Here is a 22950-nt window from a genome sequence, read left to right as displayed (position 1 = left end):
TTTATTTTTGCCTTATATTAACACATTAAAATTTAATCAATTATTTATCTTGCCATAAAAACAGCATCATCCTTTATTTTAAACCTAGCTCAATAAAAGACTAGAGTTACCTCTCATAGAGCTCCATTCAATAATTTTGGATCAAAGGACAAATATTCATTTTTGCAATGCTAGTTCTTCTAGGGATAATGTGCAGTGGGAGAAAAAATGTCCTTTCTCAGCCTTCTCTTGTTCCACCAATATTCCACCTTCTCAGTTTCTCTCCATTTTATATCTGCAGTAAGTCTTATATATAAGACCTAAGAAAGAACTCTTAGAGCTTAAGTGTCTTATCCTCTTCTGGAAGCAGGAAAACAGTTATCTCCTTTTAATATCACCCTGACTTATTTGCTACACAGTTTTAAAATAAGACGAAAATCTCTAGATTTATATAAAAAGCTATTTTCCCAAATCATTCAGAAAGCTCTCTTTCAATATATACATTCATACTTATGTTGCATTTCATACCTTTCCTTTAAGAACACACATATATATATGCATGAATATGGTATTATGTGTATATAGTTAGAAATGTGTTTAATTGTAACATTACAGATAAATTTAAACAAAGGCGAAACAAAGACACTTATTTAACAGTGCCTAGAACATGTGAACATCTTTGCTATTGAGGAAGAAAACATATCTCCAGTAAAATTATTTTGGACAAAATGAATTTGTCAAAATCTGAATTTAGAAGGCATTTGGTAATGTCCTAATATTTTCTTTCTATTCATTTGCCCTGTTGAAACTGGTTTTTAGGAAATACATAAATAATAAATTCATACATCAATATTCAAATGGCTAAAACATTTTATTGTTTCACACGGTATTTTTGTCAACAGAGGGCCAGAATCCAAATAAAAATAAAATAACATTTATCCAATCCATATTACAGTGGTAATTTCTGTAATTTGGTTGTTAATAGCATAGCAGAATGCCCATTTTTCAATAATAGCACAATTCCTCATAAATCCTCTCAAGAACACTGGAGTCTGAAGCCCTATTTCCTACTCTGGTTTCTGCAATGAACTTTCAGTGAAGCATGAGGTGAATTCATGTCCGCAACCATGTCCTCAGACTCCTCATCCAGAAAAGCATTGATCTAGAATATGGTTAAAGTCCCAACATGAAAAATATAGATTTGTGGGGGAGGGGCAGTGGGCAAAGAACAACAGTCTCAGCACTTTGCTGTCACCTCTCAAATAAAATCAGTCAAAGAAGTTTCTGGAGAAAAAAGTTATTTATTTGTCAACTCTTGAGTACAAATATTAAGTGTAAATCCAAAATTTAATCCAAGGCTTAAACCCAACCTTAAGCCTCTTGGCTTTGTGTTTTCTCAGTCACACTAGCTCAAAACTCTACCTCATTTATTCTAATTTCTGTTTTTGTTATACAGAGTAATCTGTGCATGATGACTATTCTTACTCCTTTTCCACTGAAACTTCACTCCAAATAGGTAACAATGCTACAGCAGAAGGCACATCTTAATCCTAACTCGTCCAGAGAAATGGAGGGAAGATGAATGACAGTGAAAACAAAAGGGAAGTGAAAGATAGTCAAGAAGGTAAATGCATGTGTGTGTGTTGGGGTGGGGCAGCTGGGAATAAAGGAGGGGAGGGGAAGACAGATGGAGGGGAAGACAGGTAAAAGGGAAGAGCAGAAAGAACAGAAAAAGGATAAATCAATTCACCTGTTTTAGACCTTTATTGCTGAAGTTCTGTCCAACATGCCTTCTCAGGTTTCTGTGGAAAGTGCTATTCCTCCACTATCCAATTGTACTGTGAGCTGTCATTCATGGACCCCACAAACTACCTCCAGCTACATACAGGAATAGGCATGTGATTCAAACTGGGCTAATCAGAAACCTTCTTTAGGGTTTTTCATAGTTGAGCTGGAAGTGTATGCATATGGACAGCGGGAAGTTATTTTCTCCCAGAAAGGTGATAAAGAAAAATGGTTTGCAGCTGATAGAAAACCCACTCAACATGGAGAAAAATAATCTGCAGCAAGAGAGAATGAAGCCAACCAAGAAAGAGAAGCAGAGATGTGGGTAAGAGAGAAAGCTCTTCCCAGGTCTCAGCTTTAAGATATCTGCAACTGCCCCAGGCTGGCTTGGTCAGCCCTTCCCCACAATCTGTGAACTCTGCTAGTATTTTCCAGTAAACCTCCTCTATCACTCAGGGTAGTTCAAATTGGCTTCCTTTGCATGAACTAAATTCTAGGATAAAAGTCAAGAATAGGGCTTCCCTGGTGGTGCAGTGGTTGGGAGTCCACCTGCCGATGCAGGGGACTCGGGTTCGTGACCCGGTCCGGGAAGATCCCACACGCCGCGGAGCGGCTGGGCCCGTGAGCCATGGCCGCTGAGCCTGTACTCCGCAACGGACGAGGCCACAACAGTGAGAGGCCTGCGTACCGCAAAAAAAAAAAAAAAAAAAACACGTCTAGAATAAAATGCCCAAATTCCATCACAAATTTAATCAATCAATCCATTTGTTGTTTTGTTCAGAAAATGATTTTTGTCTACCCAACCACTGTAATATTCATGGAAATACTACAATAAATAAGTCAGAGTCAAACTTTCAAGGAAACTATAGGAAATATTAAAAGAAAAATCATACTAAAATCAAGAAAAGGGTGAAGAACATTAATAATAAGACAAAATTTCAATTTCTTGTCATGCTAAACATGCTGTGTACTCACTATCAATCTTAATCTAAAGGCAATATACAGAGATTCTAGAAGTAACTATCCTGGATAAAGTGACTAGGATTTTAATTATTTTAAAGGCTAATGATTGACAATTGAAAACAAATGGGTCTTCATTTCCCCTAAAGTCAGAATAAAGGTAATGTGTCTAGTATCACAACAATTACTTAATACTGCTCTGGAAGTCAATTACCCAAAAGAATGAATTACAGAAAAAATTGAGGAGGTAAAATTATCTTTAAAGATAATTTTACCTCCTCAATTTTTTCTGTAATTCATTCTTTTGGGTAATTGACTACCCAGACAACTCAAGAGATTCTACAGAAGAATTATGTGATACAATATGATGATTTAACAAGGTGGTTATTTGAAATTAATATATAAAAAATCATTAGCTTTTCTTTAAATAAAAATCATTTGGTAAATATAGTAGAAGTTCCCATTCTAAATAGCAACAACAAAAAAAGGAAAAATAAATTAACTACATGCCTATAGAAAGTTGCAAAACATTACTGAAGGGAATAAGCAAAATAGCTTGGTATTTCCCCAGGAAGATTTAAATAAATCAGTGGAGAAAACTGTATTCAGAAATAGGCTAAGATATATGTAAAAATAAGTATATAATAAAGGCAGCATTTAAATCAGTAAAAATGTCATAGGTTGAATTACTTGTCCCAATTCTTCACTCCTCCTACATCTACACCCTTGCCCTGGCCTCATCAGAGGCAATGTGCACATCTGATCTCCTTGACCTTGGGCCTTGTCATGTAACCAACTTGGTTTAGGTAAAATAGTTTGGTCAGAAAAGACCATGTGCTAGTTACAAGGATAAGAACTGATGTGGTTGCTTGTTCTCCAGCACCTTTGCCATCACCAAGGGAACATGTTCCCATATGCCTCTGGTTCCAAGAGCATGTGTGACATATACAGCACAGCGGCCCTCGCCAAGCTATATGAAAACAAGGTATCTTCAGCCTTTGGATCCATCAAACCAAATCAAATTTGTCTTAAACCACTGTATTTTATAGTTATTAGTTCTCAACAAAACTTATGTGATATACAGGAAAAGACTGCTACTCAGTCTATAGTGCTGAAGCACCTATTAATCAATTTTGGGGAAATCATGAGTTATATTCTAATTTTAGTGCCTGTACCAAAAGTATTTTATGCAAATCAAAGATTTAAACAGAAAAAAAAAATAAAAAAGACAGAAAGAAACAATTGTTTTTAAAAACAGATTTGAAATGCTGGAGACTTTTTGAATCATGATACAAAACTAAAAGCCATAATATATATGACTAATTAACCTGAAAAAATAAATTAGCAAAACCAAAACATATCAACATTCATTTTATTATGTATGACAGAGAAAGGGTCAATTTTCTTAATAAATATGTAAAAAGCTTTATAAATCAGTAAGAAAAGAAGACAAAGAATGGCAGGGAAAAATTTCTTGCAATAAAAAAGTTAATTAATTAAAATATTTTAAAGTGCCAAATGTTTATATTAGTTTAAATTTATACAAAAATTAATTTTTTACCCATCAGATTTGGAAAAAAATTAGAAGTACCGGTAGATGTGTGTGGAATCAATAATGCTAAAGCATTCTTGATAAAGATTAAACTGATGTATTTTGCGGGTAGCAATTTGGCAAAATACACCAAAATTATAAATAAATAGTCATTAATGCAGCAATTCCACTTCCAGAAATTTTATTTGTTAAACTCACACAAGCTTAGGTAAGCATACTGTATTACTGTTTATAATAGAAGTAACCTTGAAAATGACCTAATTATCCAGCAATAGGCTATAATTAAATAAGTTACCATATATGTAAGTTATAAGTATGAGGTTGTTCTTTATGTACTGATAAGAAAAATTCTCCAAAGTGTATTGTTATGTTAAAATGTATAGAATATTTTAAATAATGTATTTCCATAAGAAGGGAAGAAAGAAGAAACACAAGAAAGAATGCATTATGTGTGCATGTGTGTCTAGAAAGTTTCTGGAAATTACTCAAGTAACACAGAGAAAAGAAAACCAGGTTTTCAAAAAAAATAAATGCAACTGAAAACCCTTAGGCAGATGGCTGTCCTCAACTAATAGACTCAGTAAGTTTGACATTCCTAATATGATTCTATAATAGAAGACTCATTTTTCTTTTTAAATGCAAAAGTAAGTAAATAATGGACTGTTTCATATTCAGAAGACTATATTTCCTCTCCTCCTAAGGAAGATGTAATCCAGACAGAGAGTACATATATCGATGACAGACTGAAGAAAGTCTTGTGTTTTTGCTGTTCTTATCCTGCCAATCAACAATATGCAGGGGTTCAGCAAGAGAAAATCCATAAAATTTTAACATCTCTTGAGTGAGTTCTTCATGTGTCTTCAATATTGTGCTTGTTAGAACACTAAAGATGATCTAATTTTAATGTAAGTTATTTAAAAGAAATTCAAATTATTATGTGATTATTCACTCTTAGGTTTTACATGCTAATGGATGCAAAAGTTGACAGCATATCAATTTATTTCTCATCCATGTAGCTAAAAGAGGTATTGAAATGATTTAAGATGTCCCATGAAATACAAGTAAAATTGTTTTTGCTCTTTCCTGAATATCCTTTTGGGGAAGTTGCCATTTATTAAGAGTAATAACTACAACTGAAGTTACTGAACCAGAACAAGGTTATTTTCCTTTTATATTTTCCCTACATGTTCTGATACACCCCTCTGAAAACAAAGACCAATTTTACATATTTTTTGATGCTAAACCAATAGGTATTTATAGAAATGTTCTATCAGTGGAATAAGACAAAAACCACTTATTTATACCAGAAACACTGATGCAATGTAATGATGATAACTAGAAAAAATTCCAGGGGTCCAGTCTACTCACTAGTTAACCATTAATCACTAAGATAAATATGGCCTTTTATTATTAGAAGTTAAATATATTGAATAAAGTAACTAAAGTAAATGTAAGATATACACACCATATTTTCACCTAGTATGGACAAAATGAGTTAAAGGAAAAGATAACTATTGAAATGGATCATAAGATGTCAGTTAAACTAGAAATTTAACACCTATGAATAGGGATGATGTAACCCATTCATTCCTCCATCACGTATCTGCTGAGCTCTCAACATTTTGCATGGCAGCATTAGGCTTATGGCATACAGTGGTGGTGACCAAGGCAGATATACTCTGTCACATAAAGTTATAATTTACCATGAGAGATATTAATTTATTACACACAAACCATTTACAACAGATTATTTGCACATGGATTTAATGTAATACAGCAAATTTAACCATATGCTCCAGGCAAAAAGAGAGAAAAATTATTTAATTCAAGTCTCCTTGAATTTCTCCCCCAGAAAACATGAGTTTGGCTTGTGATTCCAAAGACAGGAAGACCAAAATTCAAAGGTGCTGAGAAACAGAAGTTGATACTTGGCTTCTGCATGTCCATGTGCCAAGTCTTAGCAATTAATAAGCCATTTAATGGATTTTCAACAGTAATTTAAGGGTGAGCTTTTTGTCTTAAATAAATATATCAGTATCTAAGTTTGAGGAAAGGTAAAACACTCTGTATAATTATGAAAGGTACTTTGAAGAATAAGAAAAGTTATTAGAAATGCATAATGGGCTCATCTTCTCATGGGGGTAAAGATGGGAATTAGGGAAGATCAGATAATGTTGGCTGGGCACTGAAGAATCTGTAGAAGAGTGGAAAATAAATGAAAGAGTTAAGCATTTTGATGAAGACTCCAAGGAAGACGGATCTTGGTATCTAGGAGGAAAAGAGATTAACAGTATAGCTGCTGATACAATCGTTCTCAAAGTTTGATCCAGGAACTTCTGTGGGTCCTAAAACTCTTGCAGGAGTCAGCTAGGTCAATAATATTTTAACAGGATATTATTTGCCTTTTCATTCTCATTAGCTTGCAGATGAGAGTGGTGTTGACCAGGGCTACGTGAGTTATAATATTGCAAGTGTGAATGCATAAACAAATATGAGAGTAATGTTCCATTTTGTGTGTGTGCATTTTTTTTTCTTCCTTATCCACTCATCTGTCGATCAACATTTAGGTTGCCTCCATGTCTGGCTATTGTAAATAGTTCTGCCATGAACACTGGGGTACATGTATCTTTTTGAATTGGAGTTTTCTCCAAATACATGCCCAGGAGTGAGATTGCTGGATCTTGTAATAACTTTTAGTTTTTTAAGGAACCTCTATACTGTTCTACATATTGGTTACACCAATTTACATTCTCACCAAGAGTGTTGGAAGGTTCCTTTATCTCCACATCCTCTCCAGAGTGTATTATTTGTAGACTTTTTAATGATGGCCACTCTGACTGGTGTGAGGTGAGACCTCACTGTAGTTTTGATTTGCATTTCTCTAATAAATAGCACTATTGAGCATCTTTTCATGTGCCTGTTGGCCATCTGTATGTCTTCTTGTGAGAATTGTCTGCTTAGGTCTTCTGTCCATTTTTTGATTGGGTTTTATTTGATATTGAGCTGCATGAACTGTCTGTATATTTTGGAAATGAATCCCTTGTCGGTAGCAACATTGGCTAATATGTTCTTCCAGTCTATAGGTTGTCTTTTTGTTTTATTTATGATCATCTTTGCTATGCAAAAGCTTTTAAGTTTAATTAGCTCCCATTTGTTTATTTTTGTTTTTATTTCCATTACTCTAAGAGATGGATCAAAAACAATATTGTTTCAAAAAAATATTGTTTCAATTTATGTCAGTGTTCTGCCTATGTTTTCCTCCAGGAGTTTTATAGTATCTGGTCTTACATTTAGGCCTTTACTCCATTTTGAGTTTATTTTTGTATATGGTATTAGAGAATGTTCTAATTCCATTCTTTTACATGTAGCTGTCCAGTTCTCCCAGCACCACTTATTGAAGAAACTGTCTTTTCTCCATTATATATTCTTGCCTCCTTTGTCATAGATTACTTGACCATAAGTGTGTTGATTTACTTCTGGGCTTTCTATCCTGTTCCATTGATCTATATGTCTATTTTGTGCCAGTACCATATTGTTTTGATTACTGTAGCTTTGTAGTATAGTCTGAAGCCTCAGCTCTGTTCTTCTTTCTCATTGGCTGTTTAGGGCCTTTTGTATTTCCATGAAATTTTTATTTTTTTTTTGTTCTCAGCCACAAGAAAGAATGAAATAATGTCATTTGCAGCAACACGGATGGACCTAGAGATTATCATACTAAGTGAAGTAAGTCAGACAGAGAAAGACAAATATCATATGATATCACTTATATGTGGAATCTAAAAAATGATACAAATGAACTTATTTTCAAAACAGAAGTAGACTCATGGACAAAGGAAACAAACTTATGGTTACCAAAGAGGATAGTGTAAGAGTAGGGGGAGAGATATATTAGGAGCTTGGGATTAACATACACACACTACTGTACAAAAAATAAACAACAAGGACCTACTGTATACTACAGGGAACTATATTCAATATCTTGTAATAACCTATAATTGAAAATAATCTGAAAAAGAATTATATATATATATATATATATGAGTGAATCAATTTTCTGTACACCTGAAACTAACACAGAATTTTGTAAATTAACTATACTTCAATTTAAAAAATGGCTAAAATAAAAGAAACAAATATGAGAATCCAGCTATCTTTTGTTAAGCCAGATATTAAAGGTATTTGGAGAAAAGTAAAACAATATCTTTTTTTCTTACTATTGCTCTTTTGTAAAATGTGCTTTTCATAAAAATGTTATCTATGTTAATATATTAAGTTAATTATTATTGTTTTAAATGAATTTCTAAATAAATATTTTTAAACTTTCTCAGGTTTATTTGTCTAGAACTATAAACATAGATATAAATCACACAATAAAAACTTTTGGGGGTTTTCAATAATTTTAGGCCTGTACAGGGATCTTTAGTTTGAGTGCTGTGCTAAATCACAGGGCTCAGTAGATAAACTTTGAGCTATGAGGCTAGAAAGAGGAGTGGGTCTGATCATGAGAGGTCGTACAGACCATGGGATAATACAGTATGTCCAGACTGGATATACAGGCTCAAAGTAGGGCTGTAGCCAAGTACATATGAGAAATGAACAGACCACAGATGCATGTTATAGGAAAAAAAAAAGACAACTGATTAGAAGTAATGAGTGAGGGGCAGGAAGTTGGGGGATTGATGCTCACTTTTCTCACATGAACACACATGTGGTAGGTGGTGCCAAGTGATGGAAATCACTGAGGGAGGACAGTTTAGACAGATTGATATTTCTCCTCTTTATGTATTGTGTCTTCCTGCTTTTTTGCATGCTTGGTAATTTTTATTATTGGATGTCAGACATTGTGAATTTTAACTTGCTGAGTGCTGGATTTTTGTATTCCCATATGTCTTATTGAGTTTTGTTGTGAAAAGCAGTTTAGTCACTTAGAAAAAGTTTGATCCTTTAAGGTCTTGCTTCTAAGACTTTTTAAGCAGAACTAGAGTAGTTTTCAGTCCAGGGATGTTTTTTCCCCACTACTGGAACAAGATGTTTCTGAGTTCTCTACCCAACACCCTATAAATGATGAGATTTTCCAGTGTGGCTGGTGAGAATGGGCACTATTCCCAGCCCTGTGTGATCTCCAGGCATGGTCCCCTCTGATCCTGTTGGTTGATTCTTTCTCTGGTCTCCACTAGTTACTTCACAGGAATGTGCAGATCACTTCTTAATTGAATACTCAAGGGCAATGCTCTGCAGATCTCTGGTGATTTCTCTCTCTGAAGAATTATCCTTTCTGGTATTCTGACCTGTGAATTCTAAACTCCTTGGTTTCTCCAGACTCCCAGCTTCATTTCCTTAACTCAAGGAGTCTGTATGGCTCAACCTGGTTCTGCCTTCCCTGTACTATCACCTGGAAACCCTCTCTATGAACTAAATTGATATAATCATAGGGTTCATATTGTTTGTTTCCCATCTTTCAGGGATGACTGTCCTTCACTACCTGATGTCCAGTGATTTAAAAACCACTGTTTCATATGTTTGTCCTTTTTTTGTGTTTATTTCAGCAGGGGATAGTAAATCAGAAGGCTATTACTTATCTTGACCCATTAACCTTTACCTCTTTAATCTCAGAACAACCCTTGAGTTGAGTAGTATTACCTCTATTTTACACATGAGGAAATAAATAGTAACTTGGCTCACTCAAGTTCACTGAGCTTTGGTGACACAGCTAAGATTTTTAAGCATTCCTTCCAAAGTTCTTGCGTATAGCCATTATGATATACTGCCTATAGAGAAAGTGAGAGATAGCTGAATGGATACTTAACACTGAGAATGTTTTATAAAGTCACCATTGTAAATTGGTTTAGAAATAGTCTTTCCTTAAAAGGTTAATAAATGAACCAAGTGAGCCTTGAAAGCTATACACAGCAACAATCTTAAGGACTGAAGAATTTTTAAAACATCCTTAGGTCAACCACCAAGATGATGTTTCCATTGCCTTTACAATAAAGACAATAACCAGATATCAGGCCTATTGTCAAACAACGAGTTCTGAGGCACCTCATCCACCTCTGAAATGATCTACCTCTGAGTAAGTTCTCTTTTACATTAAAATAAAGAAATATATTAGAAATGATCAAATATATCTGTTTCCTTGTAGCTTCTACCCAATCAAAGCAATATATAAAAATAAAAAACTCCAGAATTCATGCCAGTCAGCAGCCATATACATACATATTCTTCCCCAGCAGGGCACTGGAACACAGATCTAACAGGTTTTCCTTTACATGTTCTACTTTTTTCATCTTGGAATGTAATCAAGTCTTCCTAAAACCTTTGAAAATCACATTTAATGTGACAACATTCAACATGACAAATAGTTGAGGAATGAGATATTATGATTAATTTAATATTACATATAATTAAGATTCTGCCACATTTAGTATTATATGCAATTTAACATAGGTTACCAATTTTCTATAAGTAAAAAATCATAAAGGGTATTAAACAGTAAATTTATATTGAGCACCAAATAATCACTCTTGAATCAACAAATCAAATCAACAACAGTCTATTCAGTTTTTACTCCAGGTAAGTCTCTATACTAGGATAGACCTAACATTTTCTTTATGCATGTCAATGATTTCTTTTCAGTTTGGAATATAAAAGATGTGAGCAATGGAACTGGACTACACTGTCCCTACTGGGAACCTGGGAGTTATTTCTTGCCTGTATTTACTTGGGACACTGGGCTCCATAGCCAACCTGCCTGCTTTGATTCTGGGCTATTCCACTTCAGGAAAATTCAGGGGTAGGTGGCCTTGGTAAGTTCCTCAACCTCTCCATGCCTCAGATTCCTCATCTGTGAAAGAGAAATAGTAGTGCTATCTCACAAGATTGTAATAAAATTTAAATGAGCTAAAAGATATGAAGCACTTAGAATACTATCAGGCACATAGCAAATGCTCAACCAGTGATAACTCTGTTTTTCTTATCATTAAAATAAGGTGTTCAGTGAAATCAATTCCAGGTATTTCTATTCTACTGGTTTTTTGGACCTTTTCTAATTAGAATATAATGCTGGCACATAATTGTTTCTACCTTCCCGGTTATCTGCGGGAATGAAAAAACTGAGATATATCCTTTTCTTACCTAAGAAAGAGATTGCTTGGGATTGTCCCAATGCTGTCATTACAAAACCTGTGCTATAGACAAGCAATAAAGATCACAAATCCATTTTATGAATGGTCAAAATAAGGCAAAGACTGTTTAGTAATTTGCTTGATTCATCCACGGGACTAACAAACGATTTCATTCTATCTACATACAGGAGCAAGTTAGCAAGTTCTATGAATAGAGCTGTTGTAATATTAAAACACACAGATGTCCAAAAGAGTTTTTTCTGTAACTGGGAGTGAGTTTTTGTAAGTTGGTTGTCAATTTCATAAAAATCATTGAGTGTACATTTGATTTTGGACGTTCCTTGAATTTATTCTGCCTTATTCACAATGAAAGAGGGAAGAGTAAAAAATGTGGCTTCTTGTAAAATTTTACCCAATTTCCAAGCCTGGTGTCCTGTAATATATCTAGAATACAAAGTCCCTGAAGACTCCAACTAGAAGAAAAAGTAGGACCACAAGAAGGAACTGGCTTGCAATTGTTTAAAGGAAGAATGAATACATAGACATTAGAAACATAAAACAAATTCAAATTTCTAATTGTTATAAACAATGAGCAACTATTAACACATGGTATGAATTCAACAGTGAAAAGTTCCCATGGAAAAAATGCTTCCACTGACATCACTTAGGGTCTGACTGCATCAGTACCTGCAGAGGCACAGACCTGTATTCCACTGACATCGCCTCAGGTGCATGCAATTTGGGGACATGAAATAAAGTTCATAAAAGTATCCAGCTTCCTTAAAACAATGGCAGTTTATTCCCCCATAACTTGAGCATGACTAAATCAAATACTGTAAAATTCCATCCCATTGAGTAGTTTATTTGGTCATTTGAATACATCACTCTAAGGACTATCTCTCCTGAGAATATCTGTCAGTGGGGCCATGGCTTACTTCGTATATCCATATTTCACTTAATTGACTAGATTAAAAACTTTAAACATCTGAATAATGCTTGTAAGTGGATTATAATATCTTTTTTTTTTTTTTTTTTTTTTTTTTTTTGCGGTATGCGGGCCTCTCACTGTTGTGGCCTCGTCCGTTGCGGAGCACAGGCTCAGCGGCCATGGCTCACGGGCCCAGCCGCTCCGCGGCATGTGGGATCTTCCCGGACCGGGACATGAACCCGTGTCCCCTGCATCGGCAGGCGGACTCTCAACCACTGCGCCACCAGGGAAGCCCGGATTATAATAACTTAATTAAATGTCGGCATTCCCCAATGCATTAGTGACTGCCCCCTTTTTAATCCACACTTATATAATAATCTGGTCAACTGAAAACATATTTGAGGTTCCTATTAAAGGTAAGGCACTATTTCACACTTTTGTGGCTTATTTCTTACATATTTTTTAAAAGATAAAGAGGTAAAACCTATATTTTAAAACGTGCTTTCATCAAAAAATATTTATTCAATAAATTCCCCTGGTAAACATTAAAAAATAAAATAACCTTAGTCTGACAAGCATTTAAAAGTGGATTTTTGCTATATATCTAAAAGGCATAATCAAATTAGATTGATCCCACCTCTAATCTGTAAGACTACAATTATTTCATTCATCATTTTAGTTAAAATGAGAATACCAAAAGCATCTACAGTTACTACAATGTATAGTGTCTGACCTATTCTACACTTAAAAGGCAGATATAAAGCCGTCCTACATTGTAACAATCTTTGTCATATTGTCATGCCCAGAACTCCTCCCAAACTCCCCCAGAAGTGTTCATTTCCTTCTTAGTTCATCAAATATGTAATAACCGGTAACAAGTGGCTATCAGTAAACCTAAGTCACACATTAAATCGTGAATAGTTCATTGATTTCCTTAAGCTCTCTATGATTGGCTATGATTCATTTTAAGACATCTATTTGCACCTACTGGCCTTGATTTTTAAACCAAGTTCTACCATTGGAATCTTTAAACGGCTCAATAGCTCCCTCTAGCCTCCTTTTATATACTACACCCACAGGTCACAATCAAAAGTTAGGAGCCTATTGTGGGATTACTCTTACTCTCTGGCCTAAACTTGTTATGTGGCTCATCAAGATATTCCACTGATCCAAACCCAAGGATGCACAATGCCAAATGGTAGTGGTGAGACACTAAGACAAAGAACATCTATTCAGAGTGCTAAATGATAGGAAGCAGCATTCAGATATGATTAGATGAATAACCTCAAAATCTATAAATGACTTTCCCAAGGAAAGAAGGCAAAAGAAAAAAGTTGAGTGTCACATATTTTAACTTAGTAGTTTATCCTTTTAACCTGGAATATTTTTGCTGTTTGCATAAGCTGCATATTTCATAAAACAAATGCAGTCTGATTTTTCACGTTCAAAATCAAATGTGTTGTGAAGAACAAAAATAACCCTCAAAGAGCCAGTCGCCAAAATTATTTTCCACAGTGGGCAAAAGGGACATACAGTATAAGTACTTCATTTCACTACAAAATATGTGTATATTTTTTATATATAGATATAGATATATTTGAATTTTGAGACCCTTCCCCAAAAAAACTATTTTGATCTCATTCCAACTTGCCTTTTTATGATTGAAGTACCACTTGTAGATGACACGTATTTTTCAAAATAACATCAAGCCATGTTTTTAACATTAAATTTTTAAAGTTTGCTACCTTGGCAAAAAATTGATTTTAAAATAACATATAATTTGCTGCCAGTGTTTTTACTACTCAGCAGAAGTCTAGGATAGTTTCCAAAATGGAACACCCTGTGTCACTACAGAAGATAACAAATGTTAGATTTACGTTGCACATTCTGTATTTCTTCATGATAGGCACTTCAGAAAGAAAAAATCTGAACATTTGTTAGCCAGTTGCCCCAAAATTGACAGGATAAATATGTACATTTTCCCCTTTTGGCTATATAAATTAAAGCTTGGAGGTTCATACAATAGAACTTCAAATTTGAAAATGGCTTTAGTGACAGGTTAGTTCAATTGTTATTTTGCCGAAGATCAAGGCTATGTTAGTATAAGAACCAAAGTTAGCGGCTGGGCCCGTGGGCCATGGCCACTGAGCCTGCGCGTCCAGAGCCTGTGCTCCGCAACGGGAGAGGCCACAACAGAGGGAGGCCCGCATACCACAAAAAAAAAAAAAAAAAAAAGAACCAAAGTTAAAGGCCACGTCCCTTGACCCTCTGTCCTAGGGCTACATTATACTATATTGCTAGCTATCTTTTATTCCCAATGTTACATGCACAAGTTATTTTATTTCAAACTTCTTTGTCATTGAATAAACCACTTTAATATCTTTTTCTGCCCATCCTCCTCCTTCCCCTATTAACTAAAAGAAAAAAAGACTTTTATGGTCTGAATTTGGGGTATAACATAGAGCTGGTCTAAGTTATATATCAAATCCTACTCCTAATGTGAATAGGAAGCACTTGGGCATTGAGCCAGTTAAAATAAACAGGCCCATTGAATCATAAAGGCCTATTTCTTTTCCATGGTATTAGAAGAAAAGATAAACAGATTTCATCAAAATTCAGTCTTATAAAAGAAGGTGTGAGCTGAACTTGACATTCTATGATAGTAACAGATGATGAGACAAAATGTGAAAATCACATTCCTGAACTAAACTAAGAAAAACCCATGGGAAGAAAATGTACTGCTGTTAGCTTGGTTGACTTTCAGTATATTACATTTTGTAAAAATTTAAAAGTATTAAAATAAAATTTTCCTAGACCAGCTGGTATATCCTGATAGACTTTCTGTAATTAGATGCTATCATACCTTTGAATCAGCATTTATTTTTACTAACAATATCTAAATAGTATGGAGTATTTAACTATGAGAAGGCATGTTCCTGTCTATCCACTATCAATCTACCTAATATGATATACATGTATTCATTTAATCATCAGAACAACCCCTATGAGACAAGTACTGTTAGTATCTCCGTTTTACAGATATGGACACTGAGGCTCACATAGGTTATCTTGCCTGTTATTGACTTAACAATTAACTTGCAAGTAAAAGGGCTGGGATTAAAATCCAGGCAATCTGGTGACAAAATATGAGATCTTTTTTTAATTTAAATATAGTTGATTTACAATGTTGTGTTAGTTTCTGGTATACAGCAAAGTGATTCAATTTTATATTCATATATATATATTCCATTTCAGATTCTTTTCCATTATAGGTTATTACAAGATATCAAATGTAGCTCCCTGTGCTATACAGTAGGTCCTTGTTGTTTATCTATTTTATATATAGTAGTATCTATTAATATCAGACTCCTAATTTATCCCTCCCCCTTCCTTTCCCTTTTGGTAATGATAAATTTATTTTCTATGTCTGTGAGTCTGTTTCTGTTTTGTAAATAAGTTCATTTGTATCATTTTTTAGATTCCATATATAAGTGATGCCATATGATATTTGTCTTTCTCTGTGATTTACTTCACTTAGTATGATAATTTCTAGGCCCATCCATGTTGCTGCAAATGGCATTATTTCATTCCTTTTTATGGGTGAGTAATCAGAATACGTGCTCTTAATCACTATACTATGCCACAATAAAAAAATTATTTGATGAATATAATTACGTTCACAGATATTTAAAGTGAATTGTGATGGAAAGTAACATGAAAAATGACTTTCTCAATTTGAAATATATGTGCTGAAGAGTCAGAAAGCTCCTGAAGGTGCACAATGAAATGTCTTTCTCTTTTGACACTGAACAAATTTAACTAATTGATTTAAATGTTCAATGTCCATTTTTGGTCCAGAAATAATTTCAGTTGGTCATTTACCAAATATTCTGAACAGGTACATTTTGAGTAGTACCTTGGGGTAGGTCAGGCAGAAAAATAAATTTACATAAAATAATTGATTAATCCAACTTAAGAGAAAATAATTATACCACTGAACAAGTGCATTAAAATTTTCTTATGTTAATAACCTGAAATAGCATGAATAAGAAAAAGTAAAACTTTAGACCTATCACTTTTAACCTGACTCTAGAGATTAAAAAGCTGTTATTGAACCCAACTCTATTCTTACTTGATAGGGATGAAGAGACTGAAAGAGAAAACCCAGTTGTACAAAGGGATGGACTTGGATGGTTATTCTCTGTGGATTTCTCGGGGGTAGTATGAAACAATCTACCTCACTTGTATAGGCTCACTAGTAAGGATTTCACGAATAACCCTAGATTTGGGCAACCTGACCAAGCAATTCTGAACAGAGAAAGGCACAGTTAAGGTGGAATACACAGGAGAAGCTGAAGAACCTGAGGACTAGTGAGTCTTCTGGCCTCTTGGTCAGAGTTCTTGGCTCTTATGATAATCTGAATGGCCAGCACACTTGGGATTCCAAAGCATGGAATGTTGCTGCAGGTTAAAAACCTTTGTGAATCAGTTATGCAGCCCCTGCTATTGACCAGTATAAAATTGCTACAATGGAGAATTATGGGATGTAGTCAGAATCCCTTACTCAAGGAGACTGACCAGATCACGTTGTCACCATCCTTCCATGAGCAAATAAAATAATGCATGTTGATTATTTAAGCAAGTAGAAAATAAGAGATATGAGAAAAGATCCCAACATCTGACATTTTAAAATCTGTAAAATATAATATTTTATCTCTGAAATGTCTCACCACTAATTACTGCTAAGATGATATGCAGTACAAAGCTAATCCAAGGAAACTCTGAACTTTTAGGTAGATTCAGATAAACCTGACAAAGGTGAATAAATACTAAATCAGTTAAACACTGCAAGAAAAATGTAGGAGGGTTACACTCACAATTCATAGTATTTGTCATAAAACAGCCTTCTGAAATCTAGAATCTCTCTTCTTTCTTTAACAAAGAAAGGAACAAAATCAATTTTTGTTTTATCAAGTTCTTTTTGTCACCAAAAGTCATCTTCTCATACTTTGATATGTGCATCATTCAGAGTATCACATGCTTTTATTTTACCATTAAATTGGCTTAAAATAATTCTTCTCACTAGAAATGTGTGCTATTGTTTAAAAAAATAAAGAAAATGTTCACATAAATATTTAACACTTGACAAACTATGAAAGTTGATGATGAAAGTTATTGATTATGAACTATATTCTATCTTAATTTCATGACAAAAGTGTCTGCAGTGTTAAAAAAAAAATAAAGTAGTGTCAGGATCATGAGAATCCCCACTACAACAAGAAAATTATTTTAGAGACAAAATGACTTTTTAGAGTGTACAGATTAAATCATGATTCTTTGTTAACAATTTAGCTTCTTCTGACCAATGAACACATCTGATTCAGACTGCTGTCCAATGACAGCAGTCTTTGAGTTTTAGTTAATATTAGCAATGTACCTCCTTTGCATCATGCTAATGATTACATACTGAAAGGCCCACTCCAAACAATGGATCCAGTGATATACAAAAATCTTTAAACAAGTGTATAGTGAAATTTTAGCATTAAACAGTGTTCTACCAGAAATATATAAGGAGGGGAATTTATTGAATCTCTTCCATAGTACTGCTTCTGGTAGTCTTACCCTTCTTCTTAGCTGTAAGAGATGTTCCTTTTTGCTTCTTAAATACAAAAACAAACAAACAAAATGCACTCTTTCTCTGTAATAGGCTTTCATCAGCAAATTAACAAATATCTCCTGCTCTAATAATTAAAAAATTCAAATATTTATACTTTCAAAATCAGACAGGAAAGAGTTAACATGAATCGTCTACCCAACTCCCTCCCACCTAGGTGGGGAGGGAACATAGGTTTTTAAACCTTAAATTGTAGAAATGAAAAGTATGGGTGTCCCACCAATTGTGAAGCTCAGTGAGGAATAAAGCATTGTAATCTCAGTTGTCAGCATAAAAAGCATCTCTTAGAAGCTTCGTTCCAACTATAATAACTTAGTGTGCTTGCTAGAAAAAAAAATTTATGATCATATGAGCTTCATGCATGATTGATACCATTACTGTTTATTTTAAGACTGTCTTTAAGAATCAGTCAAATAAAGCAGTCTCAGTTTATGTTTTGCAACCAGAATGCGCAACGCAATATAAATGCCTTTTCTGAAGATATGATGGACTATTCTTCCCATTAGTGTTTCCTACCAAAAAGAAACATCTAATGAAAGTGAATCAGGCAGAAATTCATGTCACAAAATATCCTGTCATCCATGTTCTTTATAGTATGCTGAATTACCTAGCAGCTATTCTTATGATTTTTAAAAAAGGAGGTTATCATTACACACAAATAAGTATATAAACCCAACTAAGGATACGTTCAAATGCTTAAAAAATGCTATTTGGGAATAATACAAACTCTGAAACATAATCTACTTTAAATACAATCTCCTTTGTATAAAATACCCTTTTTAAGTTCTCAGATGGCACATGCCTCTTATCTTTCATAATTAAATCTTTGCACTGTGTAATAAATATGGATGGAATAACTTAAATACTCTAAAAATGGAAGAAAAAAAAAAACCCTCTTTTTTCCATGAACAATTTTTAACATGTATCTTGAAGAAAGAGAAGAAATTACAGAAATTCCAAATAAAATCTTTTTTTAGCAAAATCATAACTTTTTCTCCCATAATAATATCTTATTGAACTGACTGAGGGATTCAAACTGTGAAGAAATACACGCACATTTTATTTAGGCTCAAAAAGGAAAGCTAATGATCATCAATACACTGATGTTATCCCAATAATCTCTGAAAGCAAATCTAAGACTTTCCCAAAGCAGGTGGCCATGAATCCAGGCTCTCCCTCCCTCTTCAGATTGAGCAAGATAAAAACTAGCCCCTACTTTTAACACCTCCCCCACACCCCACCTCACCACCATCACCACCACCACCAATCTGAAGCAATAGGCCCTTCTGTTTATAACCTTATAAATAACAGCTTGCCACTTTCATTCCTCTAGTCTATGAACTGCTTACTTTTTTCATTTCCACATTAAATTATCTCTTGATTTAAACGTTAGAAACAAAAATCCATCTGTGGCATGCAATTCCAACAGTTCAAATTTGCAACCAAGATAAGTCTGGACTTACAGTCCCTTTCCATCTGTTTTATTAAGAAAAACAAAGTTGTATTTTTCAAAGGGTTAAACAGTTTTGGTTTGAATTAGGGTTTTGGTGTAATATAATCATACTTAATATCTGTAAACTTAACTCTTGATAATGGTTCTTACTTTTTCAAATACTTTGTTTCTCTATTAACCATCACTTATTACATGTAGTCCTAAGAACAGTTTATACAAACAGATAATTATATTCAGAATATGCCCTCACATATGGCATTTATTATGCACACTTTGTATATAAATCTGTTACATGAAACACGTTCAAATACTGTGCAACAGGTTCTGCTGTTGTGTAAACACACACACCCAACAAAATGAAAATAAGCTTTAAAGAATCAACAATATAGGGAAAAAAATCACATTATTCTTCAGAGACTTAATCACCTCAAAGAGGTGACAGAAGATCTAACCAAAAGGAGTATATTTTACTAAGACCCTCTTATTGTCTTTGTATTCCACCGTGTAGGTGATAAACTGGTTACAGCCCAGGTGTATACAAGCTTTCATTGATTTATTGCATGTTACTGGCTTTAGTGCTGAGTTGATGACAGGAAAAGTACTTTGGCAGAGGTCTGACAAGTCGTTATCCTCAAGTTCCCTTTTGCTTTGTGTCTGTCTGTTCCCAAAGCTATCAAAGTAAAGCAAATGACAGTCTAAATCCTCTATGTTTTGCCATGAGAGTGTGAAATCAAATTGTAAGACACACCTCAGAACTATTACATTGGCCACATTTATTTTCAATTGGCGGGGGAGGGGAAGCGAAAACACTTAAAGAGATGGATTTCATGTCCTCTGTGTAGCCAGATCTAGTTACAGTGTATTAAGTTATGTCTAAATGAGAAAAAGACTCTGTCTAGTCAAGTGTTTTATCACAAAGTAATGTTATTAAACATATCAAGTATTCCCACGCTCTCCTCTAGATTCGTTGATTTTAACCTCCTTTGTTAGGCACAAAACACAGGGAAAAAGATTTCAGGAACAATACCAAAGCAGCACATTATGCCAAGCAATGAATTCTGTGTTTCCCGAGCAGTTTATTTATTATAAACTCAAACTGCTTTTATCAAACTACACGTTTGCTATATGTAGGTCTTCTAGGTCTTCGCCTCTTTCCTTGATAAGAAGCATGGATCGGCTACAATTGTGTCTTTGAGCGCGCAGCACGGTGCTTTGTGCTGCTGGGGATAACGGATTCTCAGTCTCACGCGCATCCATCACCTAAGACAGGGAAACTCAACACGGGTCTTGGCGGCTGGAAGGGAAACAATGTGTTGAGACCCTGGCTGCCGTGAGCTACAAGGATCTGACGAGTGAACGATATGTTTCAGGGAGCAGCCCAGGCAAGGGGGAAGGAAGAAAGCCCTCGTACTCTTACCTCCACATTGAAATACTGCTCCGTTCCGCAGACGGTAGCACATAAAATCCAAAGCAAGGTTTGCAAGTAAAATACCCCCGAATGATGCACGAAATCCAACCGTCTTCCAGTGCTGAATATGAGTGAGATCATAGTGAACTGTGCTTCAATGGATGGACGAGCTCCCCTTCGTTTTCTCCCCCTCTCCCTTTCCCTCCCTCCCTGGTTTCCTTTCAAAAGTCCTCCGGGTGGGTAAGGAGCCTGCAGGTTCACCCACAGCCCGGCAAGGGGGGGAGACAGAGGGCCCCCGCGCTCGGCAGCCCCCAGAGAAGCAGCGGCTGAGGTAGAGTCAGCAGCAGCTCGCATTCACCATCCTCGTGGGCCCGCGGCCGGGAACGTGGCGCCCAAGTTCACCGGCGGTTCCGGCTCAAAGAACCGAGTCGCAGCCGCAGCAGCCGCCGCCGCCTCCAGAGGGTGCGTCCTCCTCCTCCTCCACCGCCCACTCCTCCGCCGCCGCTACCACCTCCTGCTTCTGCGGGAAGGGCCTCGGCCGCTCCTCGCTCTCTTGCCTCTGCTTCTCCTTCCCTCCTCTCCTCGCTCCCCTCCAGAACGTTCATCCGTAATCTATATAACTCCTCCTTCCCGGGGTCTGCCTGACTCTTGGGCCCTCGGCGCGCGCGCGCGCGCGCACACACACACACACACACACACACACACACACACACGCATCTGCACACGAACACACTCACACAACCCGACTCGCACGCGCGCGCCTCTTAAAGGAGACGGCTGGTAAAGGGGAACTGCCACTGTACCGCGCACTGAAAGTAGACAGCCCGGGAGAAGGGCCCTAAATTGAGACGTGGTCTTTAACATACCACCCACCCCTTATCCTCGAGACAAGCACGCAAGAACCTGGGCGGTTCCATTCTTTCGTCTCGCCCACCTTCCGCCGAGCACCTAGAAACAAGTGCGCCCCTCCCCTGCCGGGGATTGGGTGGGGCTCAGGCTGCGGACCCCGGTATGGGCTGGGGAGCTGCCCAGGCCTGGTCCCGGTGGGCGACCGTCGTCCTCAGTCGAACAGACGCTGGGAATCTGAGGGAGCGCCCGGGTCACTGTGCGCTGCTTGGGGGCTTGGGTCTGTTGCCAGCAGGCCAAGTTTAAAAAGCCTGAGCTGGCAAGTCCTGAGAGTCCAAAACTTTGTTGGGGCCCACCACCCAAGCATGTGGCCTGTTGTCTCCCTGAATTCTCTCTACCATCATTACATCCCGCCTTTTGGGCTCGCGGGGAAGGCAAAGGGTGGGGGCGTGAGGGAAATCTAGTCAAATACAAAGCACGAGGAAAATGCTCACTTCCCAAAGATGTTCTGTCTGGTGGAAACAGGTACACACTGGGACCTCGGAGAGGTGGTCCGGGTATTAACAAAACACCAGGCCAGAGAGGGCGGGGGCGCCTGAAAGAACCGCGCTGTGGAAGCTTGGGGAAGGGCTGGGGAGAAAGGAGAGGGAGCAGCCTGAAGAAAGGCGAGTAAAGCAGCTGGCTAGGGCGGGAGGAAGAGGCTGCGCGCAGACCAAGCGGGGGAGAGGCTGGCGGGAGCGAGGAGAGCTGCAGTCAAGAGGCGGAGGCTGCTGGCAGGGGAACTTCGGTAGAGGCTGCCAAAAAGGACTCGAGCCGCAGCAGTGTGAGGCAGTGGACTGGGGTGGCAGCAACCACCAGCCCTTGGCAGGTGATGGTTTGGCTGAAAGAGAAAGGGGGAAGGGAGACAGGCAGGCATCTGTTTGGGGGCCTTGCCAATAAACGTGCTTCTCCTTGGCAACCAGCAGAAGGGAAGAGGAGCCCACTGGAAAGAATGCAGGCAAGGCTGAGAATAAAGATTGTTCCAGGTATGGCAGCTACCTCGTTGAGGTGGAAGAGAGAATTGACAAAGCAAATTTCATGGGTGAACTGGTAAAGCAAGAAGTAGAACTACAAGAGGTCATGCAGATGGAAAATGTTGAAACACATCTTGCCAAAAATTGCATTGGACTGTAATAAAGCTGAGGAATGGGACTTTTTGACTAATGCTTTAAAAGCTGTAGGAAATATGACCCACCCAATTT

General features: G+C 36.6%; 1 protein-coding gene across 1 annotated transcript in view; it reads right to left on the bottom strand.

Annotated features, from left to right (window-relative positions):
* The window catches only part of MMP16 (matrix metallopeptidase 16), a 382560-nt gene extending 361405 nt beyond the window's left edge, over positions 1-21155 (bottom strand). Inside the window, exon 1 of the mRNA XM_024127030.2 lies at positions 20873-21155. Within this exon, the coding sequence (XP_023982798.1) occupies positions 20873-21004 (132 nt within the window). The 5' untranslated portion in view covers positions 21005-21155. The remainder of the gene's footprint in view (positions 1-20872) is intronic.
* Positions 21156-22950: the final 1795 nt, after the last annotated feature.

Source organism: Physeter macrocephalus, chromosome 15 (genome assembly GCF_002837175.3).
Source record: "Physeter macrocephalus isolate SW-GA chromosome 15, ASM283717v5, whole genome shotgun sequence".
In the NCBI taxonomy this organism is placed as follows: Eukaryota; Metazoa; Chordata; class Mammalia; order Artiodactyla; family Physeteridae; genus Physeter; species Physeter macrocephalus.
This window is presented reverse-complemented; position numbering and strand designations above follow the sequence as displayed.